The 18665-nt window shown below is 55.8% G+C and overlaps 1 protein-coding gene across 2 annotated transcripts in view; it reads left to right on the top strand.

Moving 5' to 3' along the window:
- The window catches only part of IGSF11 (immunoglobulin superfamily member 11), a 154645-nt gene extending 150117 nt beyond the window's left edge, over nt 1-4528 (top strand). For both annotated transcript variants that reach the window (XM_043538692.1, XM_037909201.2), the window contains exons 5-7: nt 456-578; nt 816-966; nt 2015-4528. In XM_043538692.1, the coding sequence (XP_043394627.1) occupies nt 456-578; nt 816-966; nt 2015-2462 (722 nt within the window). In that variant the 3' untranslated portion in view covers nt 2463-4528. The remainder of the gene's footprint in view (nt 1-455; nt 579-815; nt 967-2014) is intronic.
- The last annotated feature ends 14137 nt before the right edge of the window (nt 4529-18665 follow it).

Here is an 18665-nt window from a genome sequence, read left to right as displayed (position 1 = left end):
CCTTAACTTACTCCAGACTTTCAGTTGGTATGGGATCCTTTCATTTTTGTATAAAACAGGAGTGAGGGGCATTGGCAAAGCTGTATGGAGAGCCCAGGACTGGACTAGCAGAGGGGACTGCAGGGCAGGATTGAATTTTATGGGAAGAGCTGTGTGGTGAAGGTTACACATCCCTTGCTTGTATTTTGCCTGGCTCTCTTCTCATGCACAATATCAGCCCCAAGCTTCATGTAGAAAAATTCATCTATAAAAAGAAAAAGAAACATCTACTGTAAGCTCCTTAAGATCTAATCTGTGTGTGTGCGTGTGTGAGATGCTTCCATCTGAAGGTTATTTCCTAATTTATTTATCTCTTAAGAGTCTCACACCAGAATTCTCTATTTGCTGGATTTGCCTTTTCATGGTTTTCTGGAGAGGTTATGTATAAATCCTTCTTTTTCTTCCTGCTTGTCTAGACCAAGTCCAGGGCACGGTCACCCTCCGGAATATCAGCACTGTGTCGTCAGGTCTTTACCAGTGCGTGGCTTCTAATGCCATTGGAACCAGCACCTGCCTTCTGGACCTGCAAGTCATTGCACGTAAGTACATTCCAATGGGAGGTTTGACCATGCAGTTGAGCTCTGCTCTGGTGACCAATGTAACCATGTATACCCCAAGCCATCACACCTCTACGGGGTAGGATCTTAGTGCCCACGACTGTGGGGATGGAGACCCATCTGGGCCACCATGTTATTCCCTCGCTCCAACCAGTAGAGCTCCAGCTTGCACCCTAACCCTGATTTCTTCCTTTCCTTTTTGTTCCATGTCCCCCACAGCTCATCCCCGGAGTGTTGGCCTGATTGCTGGAGCCGTTGCCACGGGTGCAGTTGTGCTCATTGTTTGCATTGTCTTGGTGGCTGTGGCACTGGTTTACTGGAAGAACAAACACAAGGAGGAAGAAGAGGAGGAGATTCCCAATGAGATAAGGTTGGACTCAGGGCAGACAGACGGCAATGAACCTTGGGTCAGGGCTGGCTCTGAGTGATCTTTACTTCCCCCTGCTGATCCCACTGATGTTCACTGGGGCTGCCAAGAGCACCTGCATCCAGAAAATGGAGGCAAATGATAGAGATAGCAAATTTTGGGATGAGCAGAGGAGGTCTGAATTCTTGTAGGTGTGGCAGCGGGAGTGGGAGATTTTTGCGTACCCTGTCTTTACACAAGGGGGATGGAGGCTGACAGCAGTGGCTATGTGGGGAGAGAGATTTCAAAACCGAAGGGATGAATGTGGGTGTAAGATGAGTGAGGCATCCTATGCCATGGTACCCAACAGCAGTGGGGGAGGGCTCTGGGTAGAGAGAAGAGACTTTGTCCAAGGTTACAGCCCTGTCCCTGGTTAGCGTCCTCGCCCCGCAAACACACAGCTGCTTCCCATGGGATCTTTGCCTCAGTGGCACAATGCTAACAGGTGGGATAATTAATAAGAACTAAGATGAGAGTCATGACGGATGACGTGTGATCAGGCCCTTGGTTACTGCATCCATCACCTGGCAGCTTTGATCACCGCTGCCACTAGAGCTGGGTGAGTAACAAATTTTTTGGTTCGTTAGCAATTATGAAAAAAACCCACCTTGTTTCAGGCCCCCTGCCCACAAAACTGTTTGAAATTTTTACCAAATTTAGAAAATATCATTTTGCGTCAAACAAATCGTTTCATTTTGATTTTGAGCATTTTTACAAGTTTTAAAAATAAAATTAAAGGACATTTTGAAATAAGAATTTCTTTAGAACTCTGATAATGGAACCATTAATTTACCTGAATTTTCTTTTGATGTCGCCCTCCCCACCCCAAAAAAAAAAAACAGACAGTTCAGTGAAATCAACATGAATTCACAAAATGTTTCGGTGTCACCAAATCAGTATTTGTTGCCAAAATATTTTTTTGCGTGAAAAACTGTGCCCTGCTCTGTGGAGGGAGGTCAGGGGCATGAAGGGGTTACAGACAGGACTCTGATCTCCTGCCCTCTGTTTCTAGGGAGGACGACCTGCCACCCAAATGCTCTTCGGCCGTGAAAGCGTTCCATGGTGATGCATCATCCTCAGAGAATGACACCCTTACCTCCTCCAACACCTACAACAGCCGCTACTGGAATGACCCCAAAGCCAATCATGCCTCCAACTCCTTCACCCGCTTCAGCAATAACAACGACGTGCGCCAGCCCTTCTCCCGTTCTGGGAGCACCAACACCCGCCCTGTCTATGCCAATGGAGGCCACCCGTCCCCAGCTCCACCCAAGACGCTGGTGGTGACAGCCAGCACGGCACCTTCCCCACAGGAGGTAGCCAGGAGCAATGGCTCAGTCAGCCGCAAGCCAAGGCCTCAGCACACACGCTCCTATGCCGTGAGCCAGGCGACGTTGGAGCGGATAGGGGCTGTGCCTGTCATGGTGCCAGCCCAGAGCCGGGCGGGCTCCCTGGTGTAGGAAGTGAGAGCAGGTGTAAGGAAAGCAAGAAGCTATCGTACCAGATGGGGTGGAGATCTGGCCAAGAGACCCTCCTCTTTCTCCCTGAAACAGGATGAAGGGGGAGACATGCTTCTCCCTAGTGCCCGCCCCCCTTCACTAGACTTTAACCTACCAATGCGATGGTCCTTTCTTCGCCACGCCGCCCTCAGAATCTCAGGGGGCTCCGCCACACCAGCTGGATCTCACAGATGTGCCAAGGCCAAGGGAGGGGCCCCAAGGGTGCCAGGCCCTTGCAGGGGATGCGCGTTTGTTTCTAATCTCCACCTGATGTGGAGTTTGGCGTTTTTTGATTTCCAAGGGGTGGGCGAGTTGGGTGGGGTTCATGAGGAGAGCCGGAAGGGGCAGGGGAAGGAGGACATCAGCTCTGCTGCTCCCGCGCCCACCGCCAGCCCAAGAACGGGCGATGGAATCAGAGAGGTGAGCGAGGAGATGCTGGCCATGCCAGGCCGATTTCAAAGGGCCAACACAGAGACAGACCCACCAGCCAGAGCAGATGGGGTGGGGGATGGGCTTGGAAGTTCTGTTTATTTATTTCTATTTCCGTCTCTCTCTCCACACCGGACGATTTCCTGCACTAGTTCTAGATGCTTCCGGAGCCCCATTTGCCTCCTTGGAAACTGCTGCCATCGGGGCCTCGTTCCCCAAAAAGCCGCTTGGAAGGAGGCTGTGCGGCTGCTGCAGAGGGAGTTTTCTCAGAGGTGTAAAGGAATCGCGTGGGGTAGGAAGCAGCAGGCAGCTCCTGCCGGGCTGGCCAAAAGTCTCCGTGGCTGAAGAGCCGCGCTGTTTCTGGGCGTGTGGCTTAAATTCCCAATGAGCTGGGCTTAGCTTTGGCTTTTGCATGGCAGGGTATCCCTACCGGGCTGTTTTGGGGCTGTCCTGCATGGTCCTAGCACGGTGCTTGTCGAACTGGGGGGGCGGGAGGGGCCCTGGCACTGAGGCACCATATTTATTCCTCTCTTGCTGGATGCTGGGGTTGTCGGGGTTTGGTTTTAAATACTGCTCTTTAGAAAGAGTGAAAGCAGGGGGCTTGTGGAGGAGCCAGGCCTATGGGGCGGGTGTTCTAGCTATCTGCTCTGTTCCCTCCATGCCATGTGGACAGGTCTCTGGGGCGCCTCACACTGGCAGATGTGCATGGTGCTCTGTTGTCTCCAGGCCACACCTCACATACAGCCAAGTTTTTCTCTTGTGACTAAATAGCCTTAATCAAAGCTGAGGGTCTAAACCATTTGAGGGTCCTGCTGTTACAAGGGGGCTGGAGCCCAAGGGGGCTGGAGCCTGCTGCCTCAAGGAGGGTGGAGCCACATCCTGACATCCACAGGCATCTCCTTCATAATGCTGACACTGACATACTTAAAGGGACCCCCCACACACACTAAAGCACCAGGGGCTGCCCCTTGGCCCTAGGAAAGGGAGGCTGCTGTCCTTATCCCTGACCCTACATTGGAAGAGGAAGCTGTAAAATTTATCACTATCATCCTCTTCCTCCTCCCCTGCTTTTCCTTCCATATGGCACAGATGCTGCAGGGGCCATCTCTTTCATGATCACACAGACACTGTTGGGAGGCTCCTGGACTCCATATGAGCACAGCCATTGCACTGAGGGCTGCATGGGTTTGAAGCTTGGCTGTGATTTTGTGCCTTCTTTGCTTAAAGAAAAACAAAAACCAATCACCCCATTTGCAACCACCACCCCCCAACTCTGTCCACAGATATTGCAAAGCTCCCAGGCAGACGGCTGCTTGGTTTACACACCTTTCACAGGGAGCAATCTCTTTCCTACTGTGCTGTCTGTCTCTCCCTTGACTGCTTGGAGGGGGAGAGCAGCTTTCAAAATCCTAATGTGAAAAAACAGATTCTCTCTGCTTTTGCAACAACTCCTCTGTGACATTTAAAGGGATGCTGCCCCTTGGCAGGGGTTGGGAAAACTCTTCGGGTTCTACCCTTCATGAGACTGTTCACTCCTCTTTCTTTATTCTTTCTAATCGTCTAAAATTCAATAAAATTTTATTCATATAAAAAGGGAACTTTTTTTGCTGGCTTCTTTCTTTCACCCTAGTTCTTTACATTTCTATCTGCTATTGTTGAAATTCTCCCCTGAAGGTGACCTGCCATGACCACATGACAATTCTTGCCCCTTATTAGTGCATTCATTGGTAACAAACACTTTAGTTAAGGTTGAAGAATGGCTTCAGTTATAGCCTCCTGGTTTTGCTTGCTCATAGCTCTCTGACACATTCTCCCTGGGGATGTAATTTACCAAGCCTGTGCACTCCCTCTCTCGGCCCAAAGGTGAGTTTTATTTTCTTGCTGGTCAGAGGGAAATAGCTTGTGCTGAGTTGTGTTAATGGGAAAAAGGGTTTTAAAAATCATCACATCTTTTCTCACACGTATTGCCGCACAGCTGATCTTCATAACCTGAAACGTGGCATGTTCCTAGTCCTTACTGAGACTGACTAAGGGCCCGAGCCAGAAACTTCCACTGACTTCAAAGGGCTTTAGATCAGGCCTCAAGTTTGATGTTGGGGGAAAACCTGTTCGGAAATTAACTAAAGTTCAGACCATGTGAACCAGGCATGGGAAATATTCACTGCCATAGAGTATGAGGTTTTCTGCTTTCAATACATGCCGATTGTAGCCAACTGGTACCTGTTAACTTGCTCAGTGCAGGGTGTAGCTATCTCAGCATTGTTGCTCTGCTACATTCTGTTTTGGCTTCCCTATTTTTTTCCTTAAAAAACCAATTCATAAAACTGAATTCAGTAGAGTAAGAGTAAGGGTTGTGACAGGGAAAGGCCAGATGGCTACAGGAGAGTGATTTTTTTTTTTTTTTGGAAGCAAAAAAGGTATTTTTTTATTTGCATAACACACTTACAAAACAAAACAACAGCATATGCAATGTGTAACACAGCAACCAATCACAATTGTTTTCTCATTAGCTTCAGGGGAGGGAAGTGTTCAAGCTTGCCTGGGCCCAGAGCCGGGGGGCTTCCTCGACTCTCGTGGTCTTCCACCCTTCCAAGTTACCTGGTTGTCCAGAGCGAGGGGGCTTCATCAACTCTTAAGGTCTGCCACCCCCTCGAGTTACCTGGCGCCACGCCCGAGTGTCACCAACAATTCCCTCCTCTGAAAGCACCCAACAAAAGGGGCAGGCTGTGGGGTGAACAACCCGGGGGGGGGGCACGTGCACCCACATGTGAAAGGACCCCTCTAAGGTGGTGGTGTCCACAGCAGCAATGGCTGGGGTCCTTTACTCTCTCCCCCAATCAAAGGGTCAAAACAAAGGGAGCCGGATGGGGACACCGAGCAGAGAGCCTCAGACAGTGCCCACCGGTCCTCAAAAGCATCAAGGGAGTCAGTGGACGCCGCCCAGAGGAACTCCACCCAGATACGTGAACGGACTGAGGATCGGAAAACGGCCCCACAGTCACAGGAAACTCCATCAGCCAACCTCCTCTCTCTAGTTTTATAGATGGCCGTTTTAGCCGGGGCCAGGAGGAGGTTAACTAGAGATCCCGCGACTTTGTGAGGCCACGGATGGGGAGTGCATAAATAAAAAGGTGAGGGGAAAAATGCAACCAAAAATGTAATAAAAGATTTGTTAGGAGCCGGAACAGGGGCTGCAGCCTGGCGCACTCCAAATATACGTGTGCCAGGGTTTCCCTCACACCGCAAAAGGGACAAGTATCTGGGATGGGGGTGAACCACGCCAAGTACGTGCCCGTGCTCACAGCTCCATGAAGGAGCTGCCAACTGATGTTCCTGATGGGCCTCGGAACCAAGGTGGAATATAGGCTGGCCCACCAGGGCTGCTCACCCTCCAAAGGTGGCAGAAGCTTTCGCCACTTTGTGCTGGGGCGGGACACTAGGGTGAGGGTGTGAAGGGTGTGGAACACGAGTGTGTATAGATGTTTCCTTGGCGCGGTTTGGCAGCGTACCGGCTGCAGTTCATGCAGCCGGCTCGCCGTAAACGGGTGTGGGGGGTTGATTGGGTCTACGAGCAGGGATCCAATTAAATGGTCCAGCGGGCCTGGGGTAGAGGGTGGGCGGGGCGTGCCCTCGAGCAGGACCCAATCGAGGTAAGCTCTAGCAGCGGGTGGCAAAGCGGCCTTCACGTCCTGAAGTACGTGCAGGGGGGTACGAGGGCTGGAGAGCCCCATGCGCCGAATGAGCATCAGAGGATCCAGCCAGTCTCCCCGGTCGTAGTCCAGGAGGTGTCCGACTCTCGTGACTTCTGCCAGGATCAAACTCTGGTGCACCGAGTGGGACTCCGCCACCTGCACACGGAGCTGGGGGTTGTGTAGCAGGGGCTCCGCGAGGAGATCTGCCCCCTCGGTGGCTGCCACGGACCTGGTCATTAAAAACAGTTTCCAAGTCCGGAGGAGGTCCTGGTAGAAGACCAGCAGCCCGGAGAGGTCTCGCGGAAAACCTCCCGGACAGAGATAAAAGAGCTGCCGGTCATATCAGAGCCCTCGGAAGTGGCACAGGAAGGCATGGGCCAATATGCTCCAGGCCGAACTGCCTGCACTATAAAGGAGCCTCTGTAGGGCCTGGAGGCGGAAGATGCGGACCTGAGTGTGCAGACACTTCAGGCCCTGTCCTCCTTCCTTCAGGGGTAGATGAAGAACCCCTACAGGGGCCCAGTGCATTCCTGACCAAAAGAACCCTAGAATCGATGTCCGGAGGTTGGTCAGGAAACCCAGGGCCGGGACCAGGGTGTTGAGCCGGTACCAGAACATGGACAGGACTAGTTGATTAAGCACAAGCGCTTTCCCTCGGAGGGAGAGACATCAGCGTACTCCCGTCCATTTCCGGAGCTGCTCTATCACCCCACCCTCTAAGTTTTCCCAGTTCTCCGGTGGAGAGGGATGCGTGGCAGAAAGGTAAACGCCGAGGTAGAGCAGCGGACCCGCGCTCCACCGGATGGTCTGAAGCACAGGTGGGAAGGAGCTCGCCTGCTGCCAGTCTCCTACCGCCAAGCCAGAGCTCTTGACCCAGTTGACCCGGGCGGAGGAGGCTGCCGAATAGATGGCCTGGCAAGCCTCCACCCGTGCCAAGTCACCTGAGTCCTGGAGCATGAGGAGCATGTCATCAGCGTACACCGACAGGACCAGCAGCAGCTCCGGCTCCCGCAGCACCAACCCTGTCAACCTCCTGCGGAGGAGACAGAGGAAGGGCTCGATCACCAGAGCATACAGCTGGCCCGAGAGGGGGCACCCCTGCCGTACTCCTCACCTGAAGTTGACCGGTTCGGTCAGGGTCCAGTTGAGCTTAACCAGACACTCTGTGGAAGCGTACAGCACCCGGAGAAAACCCACAAACTGGGGTCTGAAGCCAAATGCCTGCAGAGTGCTCAAGAGGTACCCATGGTCCACTCTATTGAAAGCCTTCTCCTGATCTAGGGACAGGAGGGCGAACGACAGACCGTCTCTACGCCCAAGTTCCAAAAGGTCCCAAACCAGAAATAGGTTCTTAAAGATACTGTGGTCCGGGACGGTGTAGGTCTGGTCTGGGTGGATCACGTCCGCCAGCACAGACCTTAGCCGCAGCGAGATTGCTTCCGCTACGATTTTGTAGTCCGTGCTGAGGAGCAAGACGGGACGCCAATTTTGTAAATCGCGGCGGTCCCCCTTCTTCGGCAGTAAGGCAAGCACAGTTCGCCTGCACGAAAGAGGGAGGACCCCACGAGACTCGGCCCAGACGGTGACTAGGTCTGGGCCGAGGTCATCCCAAAACACACGGTAGAACTCCACGGTCAGCCCGTCCATGCCTGGAGACTTATTAGTGGGCATACGACGGAGGGCTTCCGAGAACTCGGCCAGAGTGAGAGGCAACTCTAGCCGGTCTCGGTCACTCGCTCTGACCATAGGGAGCTCCTCCCAGAGCACTCTGCAAGTGCCAGGGTAGGTCGGATCCAAGGAGAAAAGACTTGCGTAGAAGGCTCGGGCCCTTCTGCACATCTCCACCGGTTCCGTGAGGGGGGTGCCGCCTTCTGCCAGGAGGCAGGTGACGTGTTTCTTGGACCCCCTCGTTTTCTTCAGGGCATAGAAGAAGCGGGAGCCGCAATCCATCTCTTGAAGGAGGCAGATGCGGGATCGAACAAAGGCACCCCAGGCCCGATGGTCCTCGAGGGCCCGGAGCTCCTCCCGCTTCTCCCGGCACGCTCCGCAGAGGAGCGGGTCCTCGGGGCTGGCGGCCAAATGCCTCTCCAGCTCTAAGACCTCCCGTTCCAACTGCTCTATCACCGCATTTCTCCGTCGGCTAGTGCCCCGGGTGTAGTCGCAGCAGAAAAGCGCCCATCATCCCACCATCCCACCATCCCCACCATCGCCGCGCCGAGGGAAAGGCACACCGCTGCCCTCGCCAAGCCAGCCAGAATTCCCGGAAGGATGTCACGAAGCCCTCATCCTCCAACAGGTTGTTGTTAAAATGCCAGTAGGCCGGCCCCGGCCTCTCCGCACAGAGGGAGGCTGTCTCAGTGGCTAGATGATGGTCAGAAAATGGGGCCAGCCGAATGCTGGAGGAGTGGGCTCGTGAGAGATGGAAGCGTGATAAATAAATGTGGTCCAACTGGGAGTGGCTCGACCGATGGGCTTCCACCTGGACAAAGGTGAACATGGAAGTGTCATCCGGGTGGTGGTCGTGCCAGATGTCCACTAGGGAGTGATGTTCAACTATCTCCTGAGCGGTCCTGTTCCTCGAGGGTGGTATTAAAATCCCCTCCCAGGACCAGGCACTCGTGAGAATCTAAGGTGCCGAGGAAGGCGGACGCCCGCTGGTAGAATTGCAGCCACTCCGGGCCCAATGTCAGGGCATAGACGTTAACAAGGTTAACCACGAGCCCCTCCATACGGACCCGGAGATGCAGCAGGCGACCCGGCACGGCCTCGGTGACTCCTAGCACCTCGGGCCGTACGTCGGGGGAGAACAGGGTCACCACTCCAGCCTGTGAAACCGTGGCATGGCTAAAGTAGACCCTGTCCCCCCACTCCAGCCGTCAACTTCCTTTGGCGGTCGGGTCCGTATGGGTCTCCTGCAGGAAAACCACAGAGTACCCTCCCTCCTGAAGGAAGGAGAGCACCTGGGACCTGCTGAGAGCCATCCTACAACCACGGGTGTTCAACGTTGCGATGGTGAGCGGTATCATGGGGAGGGTCGGGGGGGTCCTCACTGGCAGGGACGCTCGCATCTCCCAGCGGGCCGCGCAGCAGTCCGTGACCCATCCCGTAGGTGAGTAATTGTTCACGGAAGATGCGGACCCGCCAGTAGGCTGCAGCATCCTGCTTCCCCATCACTTTACCTTCCCCCATGAGGGCCCTTGTGGCCCGGAGGATTTGAGAAAAGTCCCCCCATCGCTGGAGAGCAAGTTGTACCTTGTTGCGGGAGCCATGGACATCCTCTAAAAACTTCCGCAGCTCTCCTCGCAGCTCATGGAGGGGTGGGGTTATGGTTTCCTGGTTGTTCCCCAGTGGGGCCCTTGGTGCAGCCCGTGGTCCACTAAAACGGATAAGTAGGGTGCAGACTCCCGACGGGGTGCTTGATGGGCTGGAGCTTCTAGGCCCGCCTCAAGGGGGCGGTGGAGGGAAAATAGCAGCTCCTAATGGGTCGGGGCAGGAGAACACAAAGGCCGCTCACTGGGGGTCATCAGTTGGGAAAGGGAAGGAGACAGCCCCGGGGGCAGCAATGACATTGCAGGAGGTAAATTGGATAGGGGTAGGGGCAGGGACAGAGGCGAGGTTCTGGGTTTCAGGAGGCAAGCAGCTGGATGGTGGCACCTCCCGATCAGGCTCAAGGGTTAAGGAGGTGGGGAGGGAGCTCTCAGTGACACTGGGCGCGCGCTCTGTGGTGGATTTAGTGGCCACAGCATCAGGAGGTGGATTATCTTCTGTAGCGCCCCCGCCTGGGAAGGAAGTCGATTGCTCCGCACCAACGGGGGGTGCCCTGGCGACTCGTGTCCCGGCCGCGTGGCGCCGGCTGTCACCTGAGCAGGCTCGGTGGTCGTCAGCTGGGTGCCATCAGCAGCTGGGTCGGTGGAGGAGTCCAGGGGCTCCTCGGAGGTGGGAGCGGAAGCAGCAGTTAAGGGGAGGGAGCATGGGGAAAAGAGAGGTGGAGTGAGGTCGCCCAGATCGAGATTTGCTGGCAAAAGATCGTCCTCCCCCTGGGCGACTGGGATCAGATCTAAGGCCTCGATCTCCTCAAACATGGAGGAGAGGACACTTTCCGCCGCCCCGGGGTTCTCCCCGCCAGCACCCGCCACGATGGTTGCCTCGGGGTTCACGGGGGCTTCGGGCAATGTCAGGACAGAAGGGGCTTCCTTGAGGGTCTCGGAGGGGAGGGTCTCCCGTGGAGGGGAGACACTACCCTCCGGTGCTGCTACGTCTTTCCCGGCTGACACCGGTGGATGGGACACACTCGTGGGCAAAGCGGAAGGTTCAGCATCGGTGCCCCCCTTCCTGGTCTTCCGGGGGGCCTCTGCCTCGGGTAGATGAGGCGGAGCTCGAGCCTTCCGTTTGCCTCACTTCCCCTGGACTAGGGCCCAGCCCTCCATGGCATCATCTGGGGGCTGGTTAGCAGGGGTCGTATCAGGGGGTAAAGGCGATGGCTCAGGGACCTGGGGGGGGGGAACGGTGGGGCAGCATAAGGGAGGGAGGATTCTCCCTGGGGCAGGCTCTCTCCCATGCCTGGTGGTATCTCTGCCACACCCTCCTCCATAGGCCCTGCCAGATTGTCAGCAGCGAGGGCGGGGCTCTCCCACTCGTCTGGGCATTGTAGGGGAGGTGCCCCTTGGGCCTGAGCGGGAGTAGCGGTGGTCCAAAGAGGAGGGGGGGGCGGGTTCGGGTACCGGGTGGCCAGGGGCGTCAGCGATGATGGGGCCGATGTCTTGCTGGGTCGCGGGGATCCCAGGTGCCTCTCCTTGCCAGGCTAAGGGGCAGTCCCTCCGGACATGCCCTGACGCCCGGCAAAGGTAGCACCGGGCTTCCCCTGTGGAGAAATACACTCGGTAACGGGCCCCCTGGTGGGGGACAAGGAAGGACCCTTCGAGGGCCTCTCCATCACGCGCTGCCGACTGCAGTAAAAGTTGCACTTGCTGGCGGAAGGAAAAAATGTGATGGAGGGTGGGGTCCTTGCAGCCCAACCGGAGAGAGCTGGTGACAGAAACAGGTTTCCCCAGGGTGAAAAGTGCAGGTAACAGGGCAGCATTGGGGAGAAAAGGAGGGACAGGGGTCAGGACCAGGCAGACGCCCAGGTCCCCTCGTGGTTCTAGGGGGACAAACACCCCCCCCACCGCCAGGCCCCTCTCCACTGCTTCCTGGGCCGCAGCCTCTGATGCTAAGAAGAAGACGACCTTCCCGTACATTTTGGAGGCCGCCACAATGGCCGAAGGCCCCACCACCCTCGCCAACGGCCGCACGTAGGTCTCCACGTGGGGCGAGGCAGGCACCAGGAGGCATCGGACACCATGCTTCCTTGTCATGGTGGGAAAGAGGCCCCGGCCGCTATTGATGGTGGCGTAGGTGGTGGGCGGGAGAGATGACGAGGCGGCAGGCGGGGGGGCTGCCGCCGCCCGGGCATACGTCCTGGGGGCTGAGGGAGGGACATCCGCAGAGGTGGTGGAGGGGACAGCAGGGGAGGACGCCGTGGTCAGTGGCGAGGCCGCAGCAGTAGGGGTGGCCCCTGCCACGGAGGGCCTGGTGGTTTTAGTGGGGCCCTTCCCCTTCTTCTTGCCCTGGCCTTTCTCGCCGGCGGGGGGGGGCTCCCCTAGAGTCTGTGGTGGCGATGGGTATGGCAGTGGCGGAGGTCACCCCCGGTGCCTTCCATTGCCGATGCCCCAGTGGGGACAGTGGCAGGTAATTAACAGGAGTTGGGGTCAGGTAGAAAGGGGCAAGCTGTGGGGTGGACAATTTGGGGGGGGGGCACGTGAACCACTGTACGCTTGTCCAGAGAGTCCTGTTTGGTTGGCTGGTGGTTCTGGCCCACACGGTGGAATCAGGGCGAGCAGCTGAATCCAAAGGTAGATATTAGACAGCAGCAAAGATGGTGGAGTGGGAGGGTGAAGATTGTAGCGTGGGGGTTGGGAGGACACAGATGGATCGGGGGGCAGCTCCGTGCCACACCACCTGTGTCCCTACAAACACAGTTAAGACACAGTCAAGGCCTCCCCCCACACGAGAGCACAGTTCAAAAGTTACTTAGTCTTAGGCCCCCTCCACGGCGATTTGTAGATTCCCCGGGCGGTGTTCCTCTGGTAGACGGCTTTTTCTCTGTCTGTTCTGGGCTTTCTTTTTTGCATTCCAGAAATGCCGGAGCAAGTGATAAGAGTCTCTTGACCGGAGACAGGTCCGCAAATACACAGCAAGCGGCTGGGTCCGGGGGCTGGGTCCTTCCACTCCCCCCCTCCAGGGAAGCGGGCCGGCAGGCCCCCCCTCTCTCCCGGGGGGGGGGGTTTCAACTGGAGCGGCAGCAGCGTCCGAAGGTGGGTGGGTGGGTGGGGGGGCTAACAGCCGGCCGGCAGCTGGCCAGCACTCTAGCAACAGCAGCGAAAGAAAAAAAAACAACAAAAAGAAAAGAAGGGGCAGGGGAGCGTCTGGCCGGGTAGAGGGCGGAAGCCGAAAGCAGGGGCAAAAAGCAAGGAAAGCCCAGGCCAGAGGGTAGCAGCAGGAGAGCAGGCTAAGTATGTCCCTTTTCCCTGGGTAAGGTAACAGGGAAGGCTTTTTTTTTTTTTTTTTTAAAACAGAAAAGAATTTTATTGTAACACTTGCAAAGAGTTACCAAGAAAACAAAACAAACTATGCAACAAAACAATGCAAACAGAAGGTATAACACAGCAGCTTTCAGGAGGGAGAAGTGTTCAGGCTAGCCTGGGCCCAGAGCGGGGAGGCTTCCTCGACACTCGTGGTCTTCCACCCTCCTGAGTTACCTGGTGGCCTAGAGCTGGGGGGGCTTCCTCGACACGCGTGGTCTTCTACCCCCTCGAGTTACCTAGTGCCGCGCCCAGTGTCAACAATTATCCCTCTCCTGAGAGTGCCCGGCAAGATAGGCACGGCTGGGGGGTGGGCCGTTTGGGGGTGGGGGAGTAGACACCCATGTATTATAGGACCCCTCCTAGATGACAGTAATGATGGTATCCACAGCGGCAACGGCTGGGGCTGGCGTCTCTTGCTCTTCCCCTCAATCAAAGGGTCAGACGGAGGGAACCTGATGGGGTCACCGAGCAGAGAACCCCAGACAGCGCCCACCGCTCCGCGAAGGTGTCAAGAGAGTCGGTGGATGCCGCCCAGAGGAACTCCGCCCGGATACGTGAATGTACTGAGGATCGGAAAAAGGACCTACAATCGCAGGACGTTTCATGGGCCAACCTCCTCTCTCTGGTTTTAAAAATGGCTGTTTTAGCCAAGGCTAGGAGGAGGTTAACCAGGAGATCCTGCGATTTTGTGGGGCCACGGATGGGGAGTGTATAAATAAAGAGGTGAGGGGAGAAATGAAGCCAAAAGCACAATAGAATATTTGTGAGGAGCCGGAAAAGGGGCTGCAATCTGGCACACTCTAAATATACATGCGCCAGGGTTTCCCTCCCATTACAAAAAGGGCAAGTATCCGGGATGGGGGTAAACCGTGTCAAAAACACGCCCGTGCTCACAGCTCCGTGAAGAAGCTGCCAACTGATGTCCCGATGGGCCTCGGGACCGAGATGGAGTACAGACTGGCCCACAGAGGTTGCTCACCCTCCAAAGGTGGCAGGAGGTCCCGCCATTTTGTATCGGGGAGGGAGACCAGGGTGTGGGCATGAAGGGTGTGAAACGTGAGTGTATACAAATATTTCCAGGTTTCAGAGTAACAGCCGTGTTAGTCTGTATTCGTAAAAAGAAAAGGAGTACTTGTGGCACCTTAGAGACTAACCAGTTTATTTGAGCATGAGCTTTCGTGAGCTACAGCTCACTTCATCGGATGCATAGCATATCGTGGAAACTGCAGAAGACATTATATACACACAGAGACCATGAAACAAAACTTCCTCCCACCCCACTCTCCTGTTGGTAACAGCTTATCTAAAGTGATCATCAAGTAGAGCCATTTCCAGCACAAATCCAGGTTTTCTCACCCTTCCCCTCCTCCACCCCCCCAGCACACACACACACACACACACAAACTCACTCTCCTGCTGGTAATAGCCCATCCCTCTTTGAAACCTCTCTTTATAATGCGCATGATAATCAAGGTGGGTTATTTCCAGCACTAATCCAGGTTTTCTCACCCCCCCCACACACACAACCCCCCCTCCAAAAACCACACACACAAACTCACTCTTCTGCTGGCAATAGCTCATCTTACAATGTGCACAGCAATAATCCAAGTTTAACCAGAACGTCTTGGGGGGGGGTTTGTAGGAAAAAAACAAGGGGAGATAGGCTACCTTGTACCTCTGCCATGTACATTGGTCAAACTGGACAGTCTCTACGTAAAAGAATAAATGGACACAAATCAGATGTCAAGAATTATAACATTCATAAACCAGTCGGAGAACACTTCAATCTCTCTGGTCACGCAATCACAGACATGAGGGTCGCTATCTTAAAGCAAAAAAACTTCAAATCCAGACTCCAGCCAGAAACTGCTGAATTGGAATTCATTTGCAAATTGGATACTATTAATTTGGGCTTGAATAGAGACTGGGAGTGGCTAAGTCATTATGCAAGGTAGCCTATCTCCCCTTGTTTTTTTCCTACAAACCCCCCCCCCCCCAAGACGTTCTGGTTAAACTTGGATTATTGCTGTGCACATTGTAAGATGAGCTATTGCCAGCAGGAGAGTGAGTTTGTGTGTGTGGTTTTTGGAGGGGGGGGTGTGGGGGCGGGGGGTGAGAAAACCTGGATTAGTGCTGGAAATGACCCACCTTGATTATCATGCGCATTATAAAGAGAGGTTTCAAAGAGGGATGGGCTATTACAAACTCACTCTCCTGCTGGTATGTGTGTGTGTGTGCTGGAGGGGGGGGGGAAGGGTGAGAAAACCTGGATTTGTGCTGGAAATGGCTCTACTTGATGATCACTTTAGATAAGCTGTTACCAACAGGAGAGTGGGGTGGGAGGAAGTTTTGTTTCATGGTCTCTGTGTGTATATAATGTCTTCTGCAGTTTCCACGATATGCTATGCATCCGATGAAGTGAGCTGTAGCTCACGAAAGCTCATGCTCAAATAAACTGGTTAGTCTCTAAGGTGCCACAAGTACTCCTTTTCTTTTTACAAATATTTCCGTGGTGCAATTTGAAAACTGACCGGCTGCAGTTCATGCAGCCGGCTTGCAGTGAAAGGGTGAGGGGTTTGTCGGGATCGGCAGGGTAGGGGCCCAATGAAAAGGTCCGGGGGGCCTGGGGTAGAGGATGGGGGGGGTGCGCCTTCGCGCAAGGCTCGGTTGACATAAGCCCGAGCAGCAGGGGTCCAGGAGGCCTTCACCTCCTGAAGTACGCGCCCGGGGGTACGAGGGCTGGAGAGCCCCATGCGCCGAGTGAGCGTCAGGGGATCCAGGCAGTCTCTCCGGTCGTAGTCCAGGAGGTCTCCGACCCTCGTGACTTCCGCCAGGACCAACCTCTGGCGCACCAAGTGGGACTCCCCCACCTGCACACGGAGTTGGGGATTGTGTAGCAGGGGCTCCGTGAGGAGATCTGCTCCCATGGTGGCCGCCATGGACCTGGTCATTAGAAACAGTTTCCAGGTCCGGAGGAGGTCCTGGTAGAAGACCGGCAGCCCGGAGAGGTCTCGCAGAAAACCTCTCGAACAGAAATAAAAGAGCTGCCGGTCGTATCGGAGCCCTTGGAAGCGGCGCAGGAAGGCATGCGCCAATATGCTCCACGTCGAACTACCTGCACTGTAAAGGAGCCTCTGCAGGGCCTGGAGGCGGAAAACGCGGACCTGAGTGTACAGACACTTCAGGCCCTGCCCTCCTTCCTTCAGGGGTAAATGAAGAACTCCAACAGGGGCCCAGTGCATTCCCGACCAAAAGAACTCTAGAATCAATCTCCGGAGGTGGGTCAGGAAACCCGGGGCCGGGGCCAGGGTGTTGAGCCGGTACCAGAGCGTGGACAGGACTAGTTGGTTAAGCACCAGTGCTCTCCCTCGGAGGGAGAGACATCGGAGTAGCCTCGTCCATTTCCGGATCCGCTCTATCACCCCGCCCTCTAAATTTTGCCAGTATAAACGCCGAGATAGAGCAGTGGACCCGCGCTCCACCGGATGGTCTGAAGCGCGGGTGGGAGGGAGCTTACCTGCCGCCAGTCCCCCACCGCCAAGCCAGAGCTCTTGACCCAGTTGACTCGGGTGGAGGAGGCTGCCGAATAGATGGCCTGGCATGCCTCCACTCGCGCCAAGTGGCCTGGGTCCTGGACCACGAGGAATACGTCATCGGCGTACGCCAACAGGACCAGCCACAGCTCCGGCTCCCACAGCACCAACCCTGTCAACCTCCTGTGGAGGAGACAGAGGAAAGGCTCGATCGCCAGAGCGTACAGCTGGCCCGAGAGGGGGCACCCCTGCCGCACTCCTCGCCCGAAGCTGACCGGTTCGGTCAGGGTCCAGTTGAGCCTAACCAAACACTCCGCGGAGGCATACAGCACCCAGAGAAAACTCACAAACGGAGGTCCAAATCCAAACGCCTGCAGAGTGCTCAGGAGGTACCCATGGTCTACTCTATCGAACGCCTTCTCCTGATCAAGAGGCAGGAGAGCGAATGACAGACCATCTCTCCGCCCGAGTTCCAGAAGGTCTTGGACTAGAAATAGGTTGTCAAAAATGCTGCGACCCGGGACAGTATAGGTCTGGTCTGGGTGGATCATGTCTGCCATCACGGACCCTAGCCACAGGGAGATTGCTTTCGCTACGATTTTGGAATTCATGCTAAGGAGTGAGACGGGACGCCAGTTTTGTAAATCGCGGAGGTCCCCCTTCTTCAGCAACAAGGCAAGCACCGCTCGCCTGCACGACAGAGGGAGGACCCCGCCCTGCAAGGACTCAGCCCAGACAGTGACTAGGTCTGGGCCGAGGATGTCCCAGAACGCGCGGTAAAACTCCACAGTCAGCCCGTCCATGCCCGGAGATTTATTGGTGGGCATGCGACGGAGGGCTTCCGAGAACTCGGCCAGGGTGAGAGACAGCTCTAGCTGGTCTCGGTCGCCCACGCTGACTGTGGGGAGTTCCTCCCAGAGCACCCCGCAAGCGCCAGGATCGGTCGGATCCGGAGAGAAAAGGCTTGTGTAGAAGTCACGGGCCCTCCCACACATCTCCTCTGGATCTGTGAGGGGGGTGCCGTCTTCCGCTAGAAGGCAGGTGACGTGTTTCTTGGCCCCCCTCGTTTTCTCCAGGGCATAGAAGAAGCGGGAGCCGCGGTCCATCTCCCGAAGGAGGCGGATGCGGGACCGGATGAAGGCACCTCGGGCCCGGTGGTCCTCGAGGGCCCGAAGCTCCTCCCGCTTCTCCCGGCACGCTCCGCAGAGGGACGGGTCCTCGGGGTTGGCGGCCAGGCGCCTCTCCATCTCTAAGACCTCCCGTTCCAACTGCTCTATCGCCGCATTTCTCCGTCGGCTGGTGCCCCGAGTGTAGTCACGGCAGAAGAGCTTGGCGCGCACCTTCCCTAGATCCCACCATCGCCGCACCAAGGGAAAGGCACGCCACTGCTCTCGCCAGGCCAGCCAAAACTCCCAGAAGGACGTCACGAAGCCCTCATCCTCCAACAGGCTGTTGTTAAAGTGCCAATAGGCCGGCCCCGGTCTCTCTGCACGGAGGGAGACTGTTATGGTAACTAAATGATGGTCGGAGAAAGGGGCCGGCCGAATGGTGGAGGAGTGGGCCTGTGAAAGATGGAAACGGGATAAGTAAATACGGTCCAACCGAGAGTGGTGTGACCGATGGGCCTCCACCCAGACAAAAGTGAACGTGGAAGTGTCATCTGGGTGGTGGTCACGCCAGACGTCCACTAGGGAGTGATGTTCGACTATTCCTCGCAGAATGTTCGCGGCGGCTGGGCTCGGCTCGGCCCCTGAGCGGTCCTGTTCCTCGAGGGTGGTGTTAAAGTCCCCTCCCAGGACCAGGCACTCGTGCGAATCTAGGGTGCCGAGAAAGTCGGACACCCGCTGGTAGAATTGTGGCCGCTTTGGGCTCGTTTGCGGGGCATAG

The sequence above is a fragment of the Chelonia mydas genome, chromosome 1 (genome assembly GCF_015237465.2).
Source record: "Chelonia mydas isolate rCheMyd1 chromosome 1, rCheMyd1.pri.v2, whole genome shotgun sequence".
NCBI classification, from domain to species: domain Eukaryota; kingdom Metazoa; phylum Chordata; order Testudines; family Cheloniidae; genus Chelonia; species Chelonia mydas.
Note: the sequence above shows the minus strand (reverse complement) of the source record. Positions and strands in the feature narration are given on the sequence as shown.